This window comes from Xiphophorus hellerii, chromosome 4 (assembly GCF_003331165.1).
Source record: "Xiphophorus hellerii strain 12219 chromosome 4, Xiphophorus_hellerii-4.1, whole genome shotgun sequence".
NCBI classification, from domain to species: domain Eukaryota; kingdom Metazoa; phylum Chordata; class Actinopteri; order Cyprinodontiformes; family Poeciliidae; genus Xiphophorus; species Xiphophorus hellerii.
In genome coordinates, this window is record NC_045675.1 from 18,542,892 (window position 1) to 18,564,721 (window position 21,830).

General features: G+C 38.0%; 1 protein-coding gene across 1 annotated transcript in view; it reads left to right on the forward strand.

Annotated features, from left to right (window-relative positions):
- Positions 1 to 21,830, forward strand: part of pde3b (phosphodiesterase 3B) — a 49,611-nt gene that overhangs the window by 24,450 nt on the left and 3,331 nt on the right. Inside the window, exons 2-14 of the mRNA XM_032561208.1 lie at positions 10,717 to 10,767; positions 12,133 to 12,378; positions 12,723 to 12,874; positions 14,598 to 14,698; positions 14,801 to 15,023; positions 15,136 to 15,227; positions 15,514 to 15,668; positions 15,925 to 16,059; positions 16,264 to 16,375; positions 16,936 to 17,049; positions 17,300 to 17,499; positions 21,273 to 21,476; positions 21,585 to 21,746. Of these exons, the coding sequence (XP_032417099.1) occupies positions 10,717 to 10,767; positions 12,133 to 12,378; positions 12,723 to 12,874; positions 14,598 to 14,698; positions 14,801 to 15,023; positions 15,136 to 15,227; positions 15,514 to 15,668; positions 15,925 to 16,059; positions 16,264 to 16,375; positions 16,936 to 17,049; positions 17,300 to 17,499; positions 21,273 to 21,476; positions 21,585 to 21,746 (1,947 nt within the window). The remainder of the gene's footprint in view (positions 1 to 10,716; positions 10,768 to 12,132; positions 12,379 to 12,722; positions 12,875 to 14,597; positions 14,699 to 14,800; positions 15,024 to 15,135; positions 15,228 to 15,513; positions 15,669 to 15,924; positions 16,060 to 16,263; positions 16,376 to 16,935; positions 17,050 to 17,299; positions 17,500 to 21,272; positions 21,477 to 21,584; positions 21,747 to 21,830) is intronic.

Below are 21,830 nucleotides of genomic sequence, written 5' to 3' on the forward strand. Positions count from 1 at the left end.
TTGTTTATCTTTTTATAAATACCCATTTCATTTTCTGCCAGGAACAAATTTAAATAATTAATCATTTAAATTTGTCAGGGGTCTAAAAGAATTTGGGCTTAACTGTAAGTAAGTGTTGCTTCAGAATTGTTGTGCTGTTTTTTGTTTTGCATATTTTTGCTCAAGGAGATACTGTATATAGGGTGCTCTATGCTGGTAATTCAAACCTTCTGTGGTTGACATAAAGACACCAGTTCTAGCATTTTTCTTCTTTATTAATATAAATAGTGTAATTTTTTTGTGTTAAGATAAAAATGTTTAAGTTCATAAATATTTATAAATGAATAAGTTATGTCAATCAGTTATGTGTACCCCCGGTAACCCAAACCTCTCCATAAAAGAAGTTGCAGTCGGACATTTTCAATCAACACGCTATATAGTAAAGTGTGATGCAGCAAATCCATGGTATGAATGTAATCGGATCTTATCGTTTTATTTTAGCTGGCTCAGGTTTGGTTGGCAAAGTTTATTGTGTCATTGTACGACTTGATTGTAAAACTTAACAACATTAGTATTTTAGAAGGTTTCAAAGAGAAAGGAGAGCAAAAGTGCACAGCTTAATGAACAGACAACCTTAACTTCTGATGGAATCACGTCTGTTGTAGGCGTCTGTGTCAAATAGACTTAAATAATTAATGTGAACAAACATCTCGGTATAAAGCTTAACTGGGTTTATGATTTTTACTTGGAACATGACAGCTTGGAGACGGTTTAAAAGAAAACTCTTGGATTGAGATGACCTTTGTACCCTGGCACATACTCAGACTTTAATATTGCTAACCTTCAGTGCTTTAGTGTAAACAAAACCTTGGATTGACATCGACAGCAGGAAGTACAGCTTTAAGAAAAGAAAAACAGGCTCCAGGTACATGCTGTACCAATAAAATAAAACTCATTTTGTTTTCCTCTTTTCATATCTTCAAACAACACTAAGATTGGGTCACAAAGTGAGCACCTATTTTATTAAATTTGTAGTTTTAGTACTTGGTAAAAATTTAATATTTTTTTTTATGACCTTGCAAATTAGCGTCAGCAGAAAGAACTTTTGAGAAGTAGCATTCGTAGTATGCTACTTCGTAGTAGCATTCGTAGTATGCTGCTGGAAGCCACCGATCTCCAAAGGTCACCCTATCTTGTGCGATAGTGATGAATTGCTGCATTTCAGGTCATCAGAAAATGTGGACCCAGATAAAATGTAACCTGCCTGCATGGCCGGCACTGCTCACTGTCTACCACTATTTATAGGGGCATGATTTACTGAGTGGTTTCTAGTAAATATGGGGCCAAAGTCATGCCTGGATGAAAACCCTTTATGTGTGTTATATGAAGTGGCATAATTTTTTTTCTTACTTAAAAGTTTTTAAAACATCTTAAAGTAAATCTGGCTCCCATCTGCAAAGCCCTCTTTGCGGTTATTTTTAAAATCCTTTTCTTCAAAACACAGAGGTTTAGAATAGAAATGGTGACACAGCCAAGACACCAGAGTCTACCTGACAAGCCACTGCGACTTTAACAGGCACCCTTTTAAACAGTACGTCCAAACAAATCTTCAGCAACTGTTTCCTATCTTTTAACAGTTTATACATGTGGTTAACATTTTCTGACTTTTATTTTAGCACAGTCTTTATAACAAAAAGGAAAGGGAAGCAGAAACAGCCACGTTGTCACTCACATTCAAATAGAACTTCATTTGTTTTTCTTCTTATGTGGTATGCAGACTGTATTTTGCCAGCATTTGGTAGCTTCCTGCTGAGTTTGGGTGTCTCGAACAGTAAAAAAAAAAAGTTTCAGCCTGTTTGAGCATGAAACATACCATTGTGGGAAAAAGTTCATCAGTGACGCACTGGGGTTGACCTTACTCATATTGTGGCATTTTTGTTGTTCCTGCATGTTGTTTTTTCTCGTTGTGAAAGCTCCACTTTGTGTGATCAGCAGCAGCAGCAGCAGCAAGCCTACAGAAATGCACGATATGAGCCAAAGCTAATAGTCATGCACAGACATTTTCATTAATAAGATAACACTTACTTATCTTCACAGTTTGTCTTATTCTTTAGGTTTAAATTTTTACATATAATTCTGTCCTCTATCTCTAACTCTTCAGTTTCGAAAACTATTTCATGTTGTTTGACGTAATTTATTTTTAAGAAAAATGTGAGAAACAATTTATTTGAATATCCAGTTGATGGGTTGTTTGTATTATGTAGTACATCATAGGTCAAGAACATGTTCTTGTACCATGACCCATTATCCTCCGTCTGCTGTCTGTTAAGTATCCCCAGCATTAAGAGGGTAGTTTTTTTTTATCTGTTTTTTACTTCCACATTGTAATTTGGACATAATGTAGGACAATCACACAAGTAAAAAACACCCTCTAAAACCTCTTAACCTTGATTTTGAAGTTTAATGGTGATGGATTTTAGTTTTATTTGTGTTCATGTTTCCTCAAGCTGGAAATCATACATGCAATATTACAAATTCATTCATTTCGTTGAATTGTGAAATAATCAAAGTTAAAATAATACAGTTTGATATAATAAGATAAACCTTAAAGCAAAGTCAGAATTTTCGAAATATCACACTCACTTCAATAACGTATAAATTTCGGCTGTATTTTGTGGCTGTTTCCTCATCGGTACATGTGAATTACTTTATGCAGAATTTTTTTTTTTTTTTAACTAATTTCACTGGTGATGCATTTTTTCTCTAGAGACTCATCATTGACAATAAAAATGTGTTGCTGACAGATCTCAGATCAGTGCAGCATGACCTCAAAAATTTTTTCAAGCAGCTTCCCTGATAACCATCTTTCTACTCATGAAATGTTTACCTGGATTTATTGACTTGTCGACATTGTCCTTCCTTTTAACCTTCTGACTGACTCTTTTACAGCTGTAACAGAGCAGGGACTCCTGTTCTACACCAGCTCGTTTTCTTTAATTTAGATTCAGTTGATCTAAATGTTGCTCTTTGAAATATTTAGTGCAGAACTACATTCCTGCAGTAAAACAGCTACCATACAGCATTGGTAAAACTGAAAGTAACTACAGCAGGTCAGGTGCATGGCTGTTTATTGATATGTGCCCCACTTTGATACTTTTTATTGGAATAGTCAAAATATTCTTTGAAAAATAAAGAAAAGATATAAAGCTGAATTTAAATTTAAAAATTTTTCTTTGGCTAAATTTTATACAAAAGTATATTTATATAACAGTAAACGTTACAAAAGATTTGATGGCTTTAATACCATGATTATTGAGAAGGGTATGCATTTTCTTCAGACCATTTTTCAAGAAATAAAAAAAACAAAAACATTTTCTTTAGAAAATACTTGTGTCATGGGTGCTGTGGTGGTGCAGGGGTTAAGCGCAGCCCACATAAGGAGGCCTTAGTCCTTGACGTGGCCGTCACAGGTTTGATTCTCTGCCTGGTTACCTTTCCGCATGTCTTCTCTCTCTCTCATTACCCTATTTTCCTGTCATAGCCCTTTCAAATAAAGGCCACTAGAGCCAAAAAAACCCTTAAAATAAAAAAAAAGAAAATACTTGTCATTTCTTAACCAAAACAAATTTCTCAGTTCAATGAAAATTATTTAGATCTGAACCTGCAAGGGCCACAAATAATTTTGATCTTATATGCCTTTACGTTGGAGACAGTAAAGGCAGCAGGAGCTCAGAATTATCGCTGCAGAAAGCACAAATAGTTGTAGCTTTGGTTGGAGACCTAATAAACCCAACATAGAGGAAAGTCTGCTTGAGTCTTTAAGTGTCTTTCTCCATTGTTTCTCAAAGCAGAGACAATGGAGAAAGACACGGTCCTGCAAATGGGTCTTTTTGCCAGCAAGGATTTTGCTCCCCTATCACTGTAAAAGCAGAGCAGGACTTTTAAGGGACATACCATAATTTATCAGACAAAAGCAGCACTTTCTGATTGTACGGATAGCAACCAGTATCATGCAGGTGTGTGTCTAAAGGCTGCGTGCAGTTCTTCTACTAAATCATGTAAACAAAGTGCCCTAGTAAAACCACATGCTGTGCCTGTGAGACAGAAGATGAGAGAGCTGCAAGCACCGCTGTTTTTGTAGCAGTAAACTTTAACTGACTACAAGTTTACACTTCTTCTTTGTGGAAAGAAAGCGTTGTTGATATAGGCCAGACAGGGTTGGATGTTGGATCACTCCGGCAGCTGATCAGTCATTTAGTCCTATCCAAATTCCTTTAGCTTCCTGTTATTTCTGGTGCTATTTTTAGATGAGGTTTCAGTTAGATTTAGTTAACTTCATAAAAATTCACATTCTTGGACAACACAGAGGACAAAGAGTTCCAAAGTTTACTTTAAAATGCTGCACAATAAATTCACTTGGTGGGATTTTTAATGTAATATGCCAACATGATGTTGCTAACAAAGTCCACGCTGAGAAGCGGAACTTTTCCACTAACAGAGTGGGCCTCATTTGCAAATGAAGTTATGTAAATCTTAACATGGCTAAAACCAGACGCGAACCAGAGTTCCTGATGAGTAACAAGTGGCTTCTTATTTAATCCAGGAAAATAAAAACGACATGAAGAAACTGAGCTATCATTATGAACATACATGACAGTTCAGAAATTGAGAGGCTTTGGTCCATTTACCTCATTACAACTCTCAAACAAAATTGGCAAACAAATTAAGATGCAACCTATTTTCTTGTTAGTTGTTGTTAAATAGGTGACTGGGGTTTTGTTTTTATTGAGGACAGGGTTCTTCTCAGACGACTTCTAGGATAACTGCACTAGTCTGGTAAAAACCAGTCCCTTGTTTTATGCATTGCTTGTGTCTGGATCCTGAGGAACAATTGCTTGCTGGAGGTGTGGACCCTGTTAAGTTTTAAAATTTACCCTATTGCTAATGTTTATCCATGACATTTTCAATACATCAGTTCAACACTATGAAGCTTATTGGAATTAAAATATATTGAGAATCTGTTTATTGGAGATACAAACTCTACATTGTGACAAGGGTCAAGTCAGCATTCAAAGTTTAATGTGTTATAATTTAGCAGTCTTTGATTATTGGTCCAGCCCACATGTTGGTAAGCATACTGCCCTCATGTATTATAGTTTAGATGCGAAGCTGTGTAGAGGAAGCAAATGATTTTTCTTGGAAACTGCTTTCACACGGTGTAACAGTGAGTCACTGCAGGCGTGTCAAATGACAAAAACTCAGCAACAAGTTGAATAAGACATTTAGACATTCAACACCTGGATATCTTGATGAAGTGAAAAGCACAATGCGTTTCTGCGCTACAGAAAGGCTCCTCTGTTCACATTGTAACATGTTTTTTCAGGTTCACATTTAATGTGGAATATCTGTGCCTCTAGGTTAAAATACTGTAGGCTTATATTTAGGAGGATTGTTTTTTAGTACTAAAAATAAAAACATAAAGACCATAATGTAATTACTCATACTCATTAACTCAAAGTGAACTGCTGCATCTAATCACTTGTGCTCATATTTTTTCTTGTTGTCTGTCAAGGATGGACAACAATAAGTCTCAAAACATTCTGAATAGTGTACATTTTCAGACATGCTTGCAAACCCGAGTTGGCTGCAGTCACTAAGTACTTCTTTAGAGCTGAAATTGGACATTTTCTCTTTAAAAACTTGTCCATTATCTATAAACAGTCTGTTATATATTAACAATAGACTGGGGTGAATTGTTGCAGTGTTGAAGAGATTTAGAAGTGCTGTAGACCTGCTGTTCTAAAAACATTGAAATGCAAAGTAAGAATTATTTTCTTGACTAACAGTTAACCTACTATCTTTAAATGACTTCTTAAGTTCCCATTTGCACCGGAGAAGACTTACTGCTTCAGAAAATTGTTACAACTCTGTCAGAGCGTGAATGGTCCTTGCAGGGTCATGGTGAGGTCTTTTGGGGCATAGCGATCTCCCCATTAAACTGCTGGTCTACCATTGTGCACCAGCTGCTTTTAGAGTCTTTGGATGTGAAAAATATTCATTTTCTTACATCTATATCCACATATTCATCCATTGCCTATACCCACTTATCTTTGCGGGGCTGCAGGAGTCCTGGTGCCTGTCTCCAGTGGTCATTGGGTAACCGGGAAGGTACACCCTGGACAGGTCAACAATCCATCACAGGGCAACACAAGAGATACACAGGACATATAACCATACACACACTCATACCTTGGGGTATGCAACTCCAGTCCTCAAGAGACAGTGGCCTGCTTCATTTAGATGTGTCTCTGCTTCAGCACACAAGTCAAATGATCAGGTCATTAGCTGTACTCTGGAGAACGTGAGACAATACTTAGAAGGTATTTCAGTCATTTGATTCAGGTGTGCATTGGGAAAACATGAAATTTGAACCAAGGGCTTTCTTGCTTGAAAAGGCAACAGTGCTACAAACTGTGGAATTGTGCAGCTTTATATCTATAGACATATAGGTATTTACCTCAAGTACATACAAGAGCTAGGGACCAGCGCCACTCGTGAATAGATAAACTCCTTGAATACTTAAGAACTCCTCTATAAACGCTTATAACTGCCTATTTTAATTGTTCAAATGCCATATACACCATATTATGCATGGACACACACAGTGGAAGCTGTAGCGGTTTACCTGTCATAGAAGCTAACATTTACAGTCTTTCTTATCTCCTCTCTTTGGGGTACAACCAGTCAGTGGTTGGACAGAATATTTAAAGAATATTTCCATATTCTTGTCAGTTTGCCCTGAAGACACTCGGATAGCTTCAAGGGCTCTATTCTCTTGTAATTACCCAACTGGGCCTGTTAATCTGTGAATGGCTGCTGTGCCAGGTAGCGCTGTTACAAAAATATTTTTACAAGATTTTGGACCTCTTGATTGTCTGCCTGATTTCACCGAGGAAGAGTGGTTTTCTTCAACATGTAAAACGGCAAGCCTGGTCCTCTAGTTATATCAGCTAAAAAATGTACTGCAAACAAGCAGATTTTTAAGTGTATCCCATTTGCCTTTTAGTAAAAAAAAAAAAAGCTCTTAGGGGAAACTTCATTGTGCATTATAACGAGGAAATAATTACCATGACAGCGATTGTTCATCCTGCCATGATGACAACTTAAACCTGATGTGTTTGAAAATCCAAGAAATTGATGGTACAATAGAATTGCTACCTTTGGTGTTAAAACTATCCATTTTTCTACAATGAAAGCATCAATACTGCATTTCTGTCTTAAAATATAATTAAGTGCAATCATTAATAACAAGTGCTCTACCAAATTGGTGCTGTAAAGAATGGAACACTGTGTTTAGTTATATAATGGGTTTTATTGTCACTTATATTATGATTGCAATAAAAACATCATCTGTGTTTGGGTCTATATTGCCCTTCCCCTGCAGACACAGAAAGTAAAATTTTTAGAAAAATATTTCAGCTTCCAGAAGGGTATATATTAATTGTTTTGTGTGTTTGCATCTTTAAAATGACACATTTAAAGAGTGTGCTTGTTTTTTTTTTCTCTTGAAAACCTTGGCAGCCACAGAGCTATACTGCTTCCATAACTAAACATAGTCTCCAGATGTCTCCTCTGCTTTGCTCTTCTTTGTGAATATCACGTGTGTAAAGATGTCCTTTCCCTCCGTCTCTCTCTGTCTGTACAGTACAGTACATCATCTTATTTTCACTGGGTGTCTTGACAGCCAGGAGCCTAAACCTCATCATCAGCGTGTGCATGTGTGGTGGGCTGCTGCTGACGCTGTATGTCGCTGCAGATTGACGTCAGCATTGCTGTGCTTCTCTCCATACAAATGAGCTGCCTGCCTACGTAGCATTGATAGGTCTCCCCACCATCCCCCACCCCCGACACTGTCTTATTAGCATGTTTTTATCAGTTCTCGCACCTCTCACACTGCAGGCGCAGGCTAATATGACACAGGGGTGTAACTAACTGGCCGTCTAATAGCTTGCACAGGTTTATTGACTCCAGTTAGGAAATATTTACGATCCATTTTGGATTGAAATATTGTGCGAGTTTTATAATGCATACCTGTGTTTGTTTATATGCATGTGTGTGTATTTTTAATTTTTTTAATTTGGTTCCTAAATATTTGCCTTATATTTTTTATGCATGCACCTTCTGAGTTTGTCTGCTACATATTAGAAAAGTGTGCATAAATAAATGGTGGGGATTTTTTCTGTCTGAAAAGATATGATCTATAAATTACCTTTATGTACATCCTCATGCAAGTTTGCCCATAGTGTCACACAGAATCACAGAGGCATGAGATATGACTGGTTGTAAATATTTTAAAATAGAAAAATTAATATAAAAACAACTTTATTTCCTTCGGAGCCATATAGATATTTTGTAGGATGAAAGGGATCCATCGAACATGTTGTTTATGAAGATTCATGAGCACAGGTGTCTGAGTCTCCTGAGTCACTTATTTCTTTGTTGAGTTTTTATGCAATCTCTAAAAAAAAACATCTGTTCATTATAAGATTTTATGTCACCGTTTGCAAAAGCATCAAACCTAAAATTTGAGTCTCGACTACAATTGTGGGGACAGTTGTGGCTGTTTCACTGTTTCAACCACCTCTTCCTGTGTCAGGGCAAGTTATAAAAGTTTTCTGTTTGGTATGTGTGCGTGTGTGTGTGTGTGTCTTGTGTAGCGATTGAGGTTAAATGAAATGCATGCTAGGATGGCTGTGCACATTGTGCAGTTGGTGCGCTCTATTGTACGACAGCGACATTTGAGAGTGTCTAGCTGCCTCAAGATCTTATGTGGAATCTAATATCTACCTGTATCTCACTTTCTATGTCTTCTATTCTTGTGCCTTCTTTAATGTCCGCCTCTGTTTCAGCTCTTCCGTCTCTCTCTGTAAACAAGCAGAAGGCCAGCAACTCTGTCCTACGGCCTTCTCCCGCCATCTGGTTGCCATGGTGTGCGGACCATTGTTTGTTGGCCTCTATGTCGGGTTGCCATGGCAGGGCTTATTTGCCATATTAAATGTTTGGCAGCATTGTACAGATGCTGATGACAAACACCCAACATCCCACTTTGATCAATGAAGCAGGTACTGATTAGAAGGAGTGGACCCACTGATCTATTTAACAAATGTAGTCATAGATTTGACTTGCCCTCTTTGTGAGATGTTTAAGTTGTGGTCTTTGTAAATAGAGTCCATAGTGTTCTCAGATAGTGATATCCCATAAATAAAATAATCTACCTATAAGAGATGTGATTTATTTATATATATATACTGTATATACATATATATATATATATACTTTTAACATGACACTGTCTGCCTTGTTTACCCATGACTGTATGTTTACATTTTGGGATTAGGCTGGTGCTGTGTGGAAGAGCTTTTTATTTAAAAAAAAAAATCTGTCCTGTCCCCCTTGTGGCAGAAATGGAGATTACGTGATGGCTTAATCCACTGTTACAGTATTGGAAGTTCTTGCATACTTTGAATAAATAAGCAAACTGTATCTGTATCTTACACCTTTGTATTTATAGATTCACAAATTAAATATGTATTTTTTTTTAGAATCTGTCAACAATGTCAAATCAGGACCAGTCTGGTTTCTTTGTCCTTTTGTTTGTCCCTTTCATGCTTGTATCAATCTAAGGCAAAACTACAGCTGTGAAAAAGATTGAACATAGCAGAATAATTAAGTTCAGGTCTAAGCAGGATATTTTAAATGAGAAAAGACTAAATGATATTTGCTTAGAAAAAGTGAAACTAAGCTTTGGTACCTGATAGCAATGGATTACTTCTGATATTTAAATTCTAAATATGAAACCAATCTGGCATCATTAGCCAGCCGCTTTGAACAGCTATGCTGCTTTAACAACATACTTCTCATTATTAGATATGCATACAGGCAATGAAAAAACTCTTTTGAGACACAATTAACTCTTTTTTGTCTTATTTTTCCACCCTATGATGTCCCTGTGCCCTGGGTGGTGAGCCATAATAACAGCCAATGCATCACAACTTTTCCCCTTTAATCAAAGAGAAAGTAAAAAGGAGCTAAATTTAAAGCCTTTTCCCCTGTTTTCCATTGTATGTATGGCAAGGAAAATAATAAAAACATGCACAAACCCTGCTTAAATGCTATCTTGAGCAATTAATATCTGCTTGATTTATATCACAATCATACTTGACACTGGAGATCAGGTTATTTCAGGATCACCAGTGTAGTGTTACACAACCTGTGCCAGCTTTGACCGTGCTGTGCTGTAAAGTGTGAGAGCTCTTGCATGGGTACCAACAGATAGCATGGAAATGCTGCCGATTGACGTAGTTGGTGCTTGATAAGATCTCATAACTCCATTGTAGACGCACCATGGTGGTTTTAGTGGTTTGCTTTTCTGCTTTCTGCTCTCAGTGAAAGGCCTCTGTGTGCAGTGCGCAGCCACACCGTACCTGGAGAGGAGAGAGTGCATGAAGTGGTGCAGGAAATCCTTAATGTGAACTTTTACTACACTGTGTGTTTAGATAACAGGCAGAATAAACTAGCAGAGGCTGTGCAGCTCTGCTCCTGACCTGCCTATGCCCCCTTTGGAGGAGGCTCAAAGTGGAGCACAGGTCGAGGCCTGTGGATATTTGTCATATTTTCTGTAACTTATAAGCATGTATATGTTGATGTTTGACTGACAGCTGTACTTGTGTTTTTCAGATGATCTTGTGGGACTGGGATCTTAAACACTGGTACAAGCCACAGTATCAGGTCGGTACTGCATTTCCTTCTGCTCAGTTTTTGAGTTTAAAGGTCAATCAGGAAATATTCTTCTTTTCAAAGAGCTGAACTCACCTTTAGCACTTCCTCACATTTTTACTCCACATTGTGTAAAACCCTCCATACAATGACCCTTGAATCATGGCACTTTTTTTTTTAATTTTATCTCACTCAGACATTTCTGTGTACCGTTTAAACTATTTGTGTAATCTGTCAAAGAATTCAGCTGCCAGAGGCCAAAAGTCATTGTTTGCTTGTGTTCTTGACAAAGTTGATCCAGTAGGAACATTTTCTGTTATGAAAGCTGTCTAAAAATGAAGGATTACACTGTGGTGGATTTCTCTTACAATTTATGAGAGTTGACTTTTGATTTATGCAAAGCTCCCTACTTTCAAAATGGAATATAGATGTTTTTTTCCCCCCAAATCTTTTTTTTTTTTATCACTTTTGTCTTATTTTGTAAGAGCCCAGAGGAAGAGAAGGAATGAGGGGAATGAACTTGGAGAGGAAGTTAACAATGATAATAAATAATGAACTCTTCAGTGTTTTTCTCAGTAAATATTTTCCTATGGCTTTTGCCCTAAAATTCTCACCACATGTTGCTAACAACGTAAGTTAGTCACACATACAAAGAAACCAAGTGGAGCAGAAATGTATGCAATAAATTTGAACAGCAAAGGGAATATTTATTATAAATGAAATGTATTAAATACATCCCAAACTTTCCTGTGTGGAGAGGGGTTGACTTTGATTTGGCTTTAAGTCTGGTAATTGACTGGGCCATTCTAGGATCGTTTTTTAACATATGTAGAGATTTCTTGGTAACATTATCTTGCTGAAAATAATTGTTTTAGCTCCAGATTCTTATTAAACATTTCTCATTTCGTTACTGACTTCACAGTGCATACTTTACATTTATCCTCCCAGTTATATGGAGTTGTATTTGCTGAGAAATAGCTCCACACTATGATGTTTTTATGTGCAAACTTTACTGAACTATGTTTTAACACTGAGTTTCAAAGAGTTAAACTTTTATTCCAGTCTATATATTTGTAGCACTGCATTGGCTTAACCAAATGATCTCTAGCAATTTTTAAATGGGCTTGAACATGAATTTTCTTCAGCAGTGGAGTCTGGTTCAGTGAGTAGGTATGAAGGCCATTTTTTCCCTTCTGCACTAGTGAACAGAAGTTAAATTGTCACCATCAACCTCTGACTGGGTTAGGGGAAGCAAAGCCTTTCTCTCAACAATAGGACCACATATGGCAACAAATAATGCACATCATTAAAGACGCCCCCCGTCTTAACTGGACCTCTCGTTCCTAACTGGGGGTTTTGTTTGGGTTCGTGTGGCAGGGTGCAGTGAGTGGAAATGGCGTGGATCTCTCAGTCATCAACGAGGCCAGGAACCTTGTGTCAGAGCTGCTGATGGACTCGTCACTGTCACCAAACACCGCCGCGACTCTGCGAAGCATCTCCAGCCTGATGGGGACGTTTTCAGGCTCGTGTCGCCCCAGGGTCAACCCCTTTACGCCCTTCCCAGGTTTCTACTCTGTAGAGGCAGAGGACTCTGCAGAGAGGAGCGACAGGAAAGGCATGAAGGTGAGCAAAGGTTTCGCTACAGCTATAAACCTACCTCCTATCTCTTTAAGCTGTCCATATTAATGATTTATTTATTTAGTTTTGGCTTTCAGGCATTATTATGATGCATAGCACTGATAATGATATTAAGGAAATTGTGGAACAAAGTACAACTGGAACTCCAATCATGTGTTTGATAGTTTTGGGGAAGACTTTCTCTTACAAGGCACTTTGCAATTCTGCAATGTATTCAGTAAGAATTTCTCCCATGTCTGAAACCTTCTGTTGTGTCTATGTTTATTTTGCCTCATCAGACATTGTTTGCCAGATACTTATCTCTAATGCAACCTTCCTGTGCCTGCCAGGGTTTGAGTAGCAGAAACAGCCTCCCTACCCCTCAGCCCAGGCGGAGTTCAACCTCCTCCACACCGTCTGCACTCCCTCCGCTAGACTCTGCCTCTTCTCGCTGGGAGCGTAACAATGGAAAGAGACCTCACTGTGACCTCAGTCTGACCAGGTAGCACGACGCAGATTTATAGCAGGCTTACATAATGTTGATAAAATCCAGTTATATCAGTTATTTCCTCCCTAAAAGGATGTTTGTAGTTAGTTGTTTTTAGCTTCATCTAAAAAAATATATACAGTATATATACAGTATATATACAGTATATATATATATATATTATATATATATATAAAATCCCCTGATCTTAAGAAATTGAATTAAAAAACAGAAACAAAGTAATTGAAATTTATCTGTCTGGAAGGGGTTACAAATCGATTTCTAAAGCTTTATGACGCCAGCAAACCACAGTGGGAGCCATTATGCACAAATGGAAAACATGGAACTGTGGTGAACCTTCCCAGAAATGAATATCTTACAAAAATGTCCCCTGACAACTCAACAAGGTCATATAAAAAGAACCAATAACACCATCTAAATAACTTCAGGTCACGCAATCCCCAGTTTAGCTCACTTTTCATGATTCAGTTCTAAGACCTGATATGTTTGAGACAAAAGCCTCTTTCTTTTTGAAAATCTTTTACAAGATTTTGAATCTTGTGAAAAATTCAAAATATTTCACAAAAAGACAGAAAAAGTGGAACTTTCCAAAATATGCATATTCCATTATGCCTGGTATAAACTAACAACATTAAAAAAACTACAGTAAAGCATGGTGGTGGCAGTGTGATGGTCTTTGTTGTAGAAAATCCTGAAGGTGAACATATAGCGATCAATTTCTATTGACTATCTTATGTCTGAATAGCAAGACATAGATAGCTAGACAATGGCTATCTATGGCATAGTCAACTATATGCCTATAGTTGACTATGCCTCAACTATAGGCATAGTCGTCTCTGGTTTTCACGTTTTGTTTTAATTGAGTTGGAGTAAAAAAAAAAAGAAAACATGGCTGATGTGAGTTGCTGTGATATGCATAATGCTTCATCAAATGTCATAGGAGATGAGATTGTTTGAACTTTTTGATAACTAAAAATGACTTGCACTTTCAGTCTTCTTTATTATAAACTAAAACATTTTGTGTAAGTCAAAGATTGAGACGGGGCGTGCTGTGGTTGCGCAGGGGGTTAACACGCCCCACGTTTGGAGGCCTTAGTCCTCGACGCGAGTTCGACTCCCAGTCCCGACGACCTTTGCCGCATGTCTTCCCCTCTCTCCTCGCCCTCCTTCCTGTCTGCCTACTGTCGCAAAAATACGAGCCACTAGCGCCGCAAAAACTCTTCGGAGAAAAAAAAAGAGAAAAAAAAAGATTGAGACAATAGGAGCTACAAAATTATCCACAAAGCTCTGTTTTTCAAACTATTCCCTGCCAAACTTCGGTGATTACATATAAAAAACTAATTACTTTCTAGGTCTGGTTTTATTTAGCAGTCTGACATTTTGGAATTGAGAAACAGGGATCAATTGGTGCTGTAATTTCTTTTTTCTTTAACCTGAAATGTTTCACAAATCACACCTTAGAAAAGAAAAATTGATGTACGACTTTTACTACAGCATAGAGCTTCTTGCTGTTCAGAAGCATGTAGAAATAAAACTTTGGCTTCTTACTTTTACAAAACTTTGAGTGTTCTCAGAGTTCTCACAGAAACTGCCGTGGGGTGGTGTCTCTATAGAATGATTCCACTAGATGGCAGGAGAGCACTTCAGTGTTGAAGGATAGATGAGCTTTGCTGTCCTGATGAGCAAAAACATCTGAGTTTGTGACTTTTTGTAACAGCTCAAGCCTGACCAACGGTCCCAATGCAAACCTGCTCACCATTCCCAAACAGAGGTCTTCCTCTGTCACCCTAACATACCACGCAGTCCCCAGAAGAACAGGTGAGGCTTAACTACCCAAACTTGCATATGTTATTAAACTGCTATGGCTCTGCTTCAGTGTTACCCCTTTATCTATCCCCATATTCTTATGCTCCTTTCTAGGCACGTCTCCCAGCCTCAGCCCAGTCACCTCACCAAGCCATAGCCCCCCCACACTAAATACAGGCTCCTCATCATCCCTCACCCCTCGGTTGCCCGTGGAGTTCCCCGACACAGCGGACTTCCTGACAAAGCCGAGTGTTAATCTGAACCTCCACAAGCCTTTAGTCAGCTCCACTGATTTCCAGCAGGCCTTTCGTAGCTCTACCTTCTCTCTGTGCACCAGGTGAGACATGTACTGCGGAAGTCCCATGTTACCTTTGTCTCACTTTATCCCAGTCTTGTATCAATAAATTTGCAGTACACATGCCAATATGATCTGTCGTTGTCTACTAAAGCTGTGGTCGTCAGATGCTCAAGGGAATTTCCAGCAGTGAGTCGGGGGACTCTCATCAGCTGTTGAACAGCGAGGCTCAACGCAGGCGCTCAGGTACAAACTGTCATGTCTACTGCACGCCACAGAGTGGAATCCAGTTATGCAGACAATCTCGTTTGGTGACCCAGTATAGTTAAAGAGAAACTCCTCTTTGGGTAGTTTCATATACTAATGCTGCCCTCTGCTGGACTCATTAAAATACTGCAATCGTTGAGAATAGACTTACATTTTAGACAAAAGCTATATAACGACGTAATATAATAACCAGCAACTGCACTCTTTTATTCTTTCAGACTAGTGTTAACATTACATTCTCCTTGTGTTTTATTTGTGTTCACAGTGGTTGAAGGGCTGGAGTATGCTGGGGGGGATTTTATCAGGGAAGAGCCAGACGTGACGGGAGATGGGAAGCCAGACGCTAAAGGAGACTTGGGTGTAGTAGAGGAGGAGAAGGAGAAGAGGCCCATCACTGAGCTGCAGACTCAGAAAGCAAAGGTGAGCTTGATCAGACTGCTTCTGCTCGACATGATTCACCTGGGTATTAAGATCAGAGGAGTGGGTACTTTTAATATTTGCCCCTCTGACCTAATGTGTTTTAAAGACTTGTATGTTGACTTTCATCAACCTACAGTTTCTTAACTTATGGTGGACATGCATGACATATTTTGTTATTTCTTCTTCTTATTTTGTCTTAAAATTATTATTGTTGTTATTCCTTCTTTTTATGTGTTTGCTTTGTGGCTGTCTTCAGGGGGAACAGGAGTTCAGACTTGATTCCATGCTGGAGGACCATGAGGGTCTCATGGAGAAGATGGACACCTGGAACTTCCAGATCTTTGAACTGGTGGACACAACAGGAGGGAAGACGGGAAGGATCCTCAGCTACGTTAGTACCAAAGCGATAAACTCAACATTTACAGTTCTATTTCCTTTGATTATTTAAAGTTAATGACCTTATGAATATACATGTATGGACTTGCAAAGGAAAGAGGTTGTTCGTAACCAAAGAGAGCAACTTAAATTATACCAAAGATGCATGCTGTAATACAGTTTCCCGTTTTTATTTAAGCTCAAGTTCATGTCTTCCCAGGTGACATACACGCTTTTCCAGGATATGTGTCTATTTGAGATCTTCAAGATCCCTGTGAAGGAGTTCATGTCCTACTTCTGTGCTCTTGAAAGTGGCTATAGAAACATTCCCTGTAAGTGTCAAACTGTGCTGAGACCAAAACATTTGACATACTTTTTTTTTTTTGTCAAACTGATCTCTATGTGTACTTTTTGATTGATTTCAGTGGGATAGACCTTTTAGGGATGCACCGATCTGACCATTTTGATTGATTGATTGGGATTGATATTGCTGTTATGACCAATAACAGATATTTACCTGTCATATATTCACAATTCATTTCCATACCCTTGTTGAAACCATGAAAAAATTACCATGCCACTGTCTTTGCTTACTTGCTTCAAGTAAAAACCTATAATCCTGCGCTGCATTACTGTCAGTACATATCTTTACTGTCACTAAAACTGTCACAGATAGCTTGCTATTATCACATGACCACCCTCCTCCCCTCCACTTCTTATATAAAAAAAGGCAACAAGATGAAAATGACTATTGGTGATTAATATCGGACTGATACATAATTTAAAGAAACTGGCCGATAACGATGTTTCTGCTGATAAAACCTGCACTCAAGTATTTATTATATTGTTCCAGAGGGATAAATTTCATTTGCACTGTTCTTCATTAAAACAGATCATAACCGGGTCCATGCTACAGATGTCCTCCATGCTGTTTGGTACTTAACCACTCGACCGATCCCTGGGTTTCAACAAATCCACAGTGAGCATGTGACAGGAAGTGACACAGGTAAATACTACAGAGTCATCAAAAAAAGAAACATCATAATTATCCAGCATGGTTATATGCATCGTGTTTTAATAAAAATCCATTGAGCACTATCTCCTCTCACCTTCTGATGTAAGATTTCTGTCATGTAGCACAATGTTTATTTTACATTATAAGTTTTCTTCCTTATCTTTGATAATATTTTTTTTTTTAGTTTGTACTTTTTTGTGTCTGTCCTTAATAAGATGTCAAACTGTTTTATTTTTTCCAGATTCAGATAGTGGAATTTCCCCAGGCAGGATATCATACGCCACCTCCAAGAGCTCCTCCATTTCAGATGACAGCTACGGCTGCCTGGCCTGGAACATACCTGCCCTGGAGCTCATGGCCCTTTATGTAGCAGCTGCAATGCACGACTACGACCATCCTGGTCGTACAAACGCCTTTCTAATAGCCACTAATGCACCTCAGGTAACCTGTTGGTCTAGTATATTTAAATGTTACTATAAATAATGAATGCATTTACTGATGAACATTTTCCTTTTAAAGTTTTGCACACCCCAGAGGTTCTTGACAATATAGTGCAAGCATTTACTTGGCTCTCTTGTGAAAATGTATACTTTTCAAATAAGTTCTTTTATTGCAGTAGTATATTTTGAGAGATCGGTTATTGGCCCATACTTACAGGTGAAGCCGATCTTATCTACTTCAGAAAAGGTCTAAAAAAAAAAAAACAAGTGACCTCTTCTGCTGTGCAGAGAGAAACAGGTTTAACTGACAGACCAGGCCACAGGTCATGTCTGCACATTTGTAGTTAACAATAGTCATCCCTCTGTTGCCAACTCAGCGACTTTCTTGATATATTTATCAACATTTCCAATTTGATACCATGTAATCAATTTGATACCAAGTTACTTTGGGCAACTGTGGCTCTATGTGAGGAGTAGTTGTAGGTTCGATTCCAGCTTTCTCCTGCCACATGTTGATGTGCCCCTGAAAAAGGCACTTAACCCCAAACTGCCTACTGATCTACATATCAGTGTATAAATGCGTGTGCATTTGTGAGTATAAAGCGCTTTGAGTGGTCGTAATGACTGGAAAAGTGCTATAGAAGTTCAGTCCATTTACCATTTATCAGCCAAAAATGGAATTGGCAGGTCAGGCTTTTTAAGGACAGGTAATCGGTAATCCTTCCTGTTTTGAGGGGTGGTTAGAATAACTTGGCCTCTTGGTCATGTGTAATACCCCAGTGAAGCAGAAAGTCATGCATTACAAATGAAAATTTCTATGACACCGATAAAGTGAGACCATTTTGTAGAAATTGTTAGGGTCACCACTAATGGTGTCACCAAAAAATAAATACATGAATAAGTTTTTTTTTTTTTTTCCACATATATTTCACAAATAAATGCATTCAAATTAAATGTTGGATTTTTTTTATATTTCAGTGTAAGATTTTGTTGCAATAAAATGTATATTTTCTAGGCTTTCTCGACATCAGCAGCAATGTTAATAAATGCAGAGGGTGATATAGTCCTAAAATCTGTAATTTTTGTCTTTTTAAATAGGTAGAAATATATCCTGGAGGTTTTACTCCCACCTTCCTCTTTTATTTAACTCAAGTCACCTGACTTGCAACAACAGTTTTCCAATGTTTCTGTCCTGCATGAAGCACATAATGCAACCTCATCCATTATCTCTGTCTGCCATCCACTGAGCACAGAGGGTCATTGTTTGCTAAGCTTTCAACCTGACCTTTAAAAGGATTTTTCTTTTCTGAAAACCATCAATCGTAAAGCAAATATCAACTTTGGCGTCTGGGCTCGAGGCAAACCCTGTGAGTGAGATAATCACATGTCTGGCTCTCTGCTGTGTTCTTAACCAAAATCAGTGGATGGGTTCATCAATTACTCTTAATTTGAACGAATGCTCTTTAAAGTATGCCAATGTGTCACTGCCAAGATTGTACAGAATGTTCACTTATACTATTATCATAAAATTAGCAAAAAGTTTCTCTTTAGCTTCCCCAGTTTTTCTGTCTCTCCTTGCACACAGATCCTATAGTTATGTTAGGTGTAAAACAAATTCAAATTAATTTGAATATGTGGTGGCTGAAGATCAGCACAATGTCACACTAAAATGTGAAATGCCCGGATGTTGAAAAGTCTGCTTCAGATGCAATAAACTTAACTACAAGCTTGAAGAGGCACCTGGAAACAAACAGAGCCTAGTAAGGAGAAAAAAGAATCCTGGTTTTACAGCCATACACAGGAATGGTTAGCTTGTAAAACATACTTCATGAATTGATTGGACCAGTGAGAACGACAGACTTCTGGTGTGTTTGTGTCAAGCTGGCAGTTACAGTTACAAAATTATTCCTTAGTAATGCTGTGGAAAAAAGAAAAGATTATATGGAGAGAAATAAAAGTTTCTTTCTTTTAATTTTGCTTTTGTGGTATTTTGTATACTTTATAAAGCTGATAGTCTTTGAACATGTTTAAGTACATATCTGTACTTACAACATTAAAGTTGCCGCATGTAACTTTTGCATTAAAAAATGTTTTTTACATATTTGCTCCTGGTCAGAAACAACCAATCAGAGGCCAGGAGGAGGGTCTTAGCGCTGTCAATCGCTTCTGTATGCGCTTCAAAATGTGCTACTGGTGGAGAATCAAATTACCACTACAGGGAAACTTTTTATCCATCATCATCGGTGGCCATACTAACTAGCCTGAGCATTCATGGCAGGCTCCTTTGTGGGGAACTAGCTGTAGCCTAGCAGTGGGAAAGGAGGATGTGAGCAGCACCATGTGCAATAACAGTGTATTCAGATCTGTATGCATTTAACACTAAATGAACATATTTACAAGCTTCCATTTATAAATTCTCTTCATCCAATCTGATTGAAATTGTGTTTAACAATGATAAATTGGGAAAAACATCAGACTCTAGATGTACAATTTTGGTGGACACATACCTCAAAAGGCCTACACCTCTAATTGCATTCTTGTTCTTCAAGAACTGCTTTTATTGAGTCTGAATGCTCACAAATGCCACATTTTTCTGAATTTTATGTGTAAAACACAAGATTTCAAATTTCACAAGGCCTCATATTGTCAATAGTCCATTTTTCTCTATGTACTTATTCTTGTAATTTGATAAATAATGAATGCAGATGTCTGTAAAAGACTGCAGTGTTTGTTCAACTGTGTCTTATTTTCTTTAGGGTGTATTTTTCCTTTAGTTTTACAGGTTAATATTTAACTTGAGTGTTTTTCCTTGCACCCCTTTTCCTTAGTTACTTTATGTTCAACTGCTTTTATGTCATCAAGCAAATGTAATACAAATGTAGATCATATGCGAGATTAGCTACTGCTCACGTAAAAGGTTCATCCCATTGTTCTCTATAATGCACACGAGAGCAGGAAAAAGTAACCACTTCTTCCAGTCTTGATGTGTTTTCACAACCAGTGATAGGACTCTCACTGTCTCTGTTTAGTCAAAAAAAAGGGTCAAAAGAAAGGAGATGGACCTTGAACTGGTTAATTGCTGACGGTGTGGTGAACTACCGTCTGCATCAAAAGACTGCTACATTTGTCATTGTGTTTGCCTTTAATCGTTACAGTCATTACACTAAAATACAGTACAGACCAAAGGTTTGGACACACCTTCTAATTCAATGGGTTTTCTTTATTTTCATGACTATTTATAAGGCAAGAAATCCCACTTATTAACCTGACAGGGCACACCTATGAAGTGAAAACCATTTCAGGTGACTACCTCTTGAAGCTCATCAAGAAAATGCAGAGTGTGTGCAAAGCAGTAATCACAGCAAAAGGTTGCTACTTTGAAGAAACTAGAATATAAGGAGTATTTTCAGTTGTTTTACACTTTTTTGTTTAGTGCATATTTCCACATGTTATTCATAGTTTGATGCCTTCAGTGTGAATCTACAATGTCAATAGTCATGAAAATAAAGGAAACCCATTGAATTAGAAAGGTGTGTCCAAACTTTTGGTCTGTACTGTATGTCTAATACGTCTTTCATAACCATTTATCTTTGTGCGTTTTTATCTCTTTTATGGATTTTTTTGTTGCTATTTTTAAATCCTTCACAAATGGCTATGTCTTTGCAGATACATTATCTAAAATAATGCATTAGTGGAGCTTCTTAACTAAGCATTAGGAACCACCTTACTTTGCAGTTCTTCACTTGTTTGTTTTGTTTCTCCTGTCAATTACAGGCAGTGCTGTACAATGATCGCTCAGTCCTAGAGAACCATCATGCTGCATCTGCCTGGAGCCTCTACCTGTCCCAGCCCGAGTACAACTTCCTGGCCAACTTAGATCATGTCGAATTCAAGCGTTTCCGCTTCCTTGTCATCGAGGCAATACTGGCCACAGACCTCAAGAAGCACTTTGACTTTCTGGCTGAGTTCAATGCCAAGGTGCACTGTCACACCAGTCATAAATCACATCATCATTGATCTCCTCATTTCTGGAATCTGTTGTGGTAAAAGAAAAAAAGGCATCCATGTGTGTTTGTTTGTTAAAAGGTAAACGATGTAAACAGTCCAGGAATTGATTGGACCAATGAGAACGACAGACTTCTGGTGTGCCAAGTTTGTATCAAGCTGGCAGACATCAATGGACCGGCCAAAGTCCGAGACCTGCACCTCAAGTGGACGGAAGGCATTGTTAATGAGTTTTATGAGCAGGTACAGTCTGTACAATAATAGAGCAAAGTTTACTCACTGGCCATTTTATTATCCATGTGGCATAAATTCAACAAAGTAACAGAA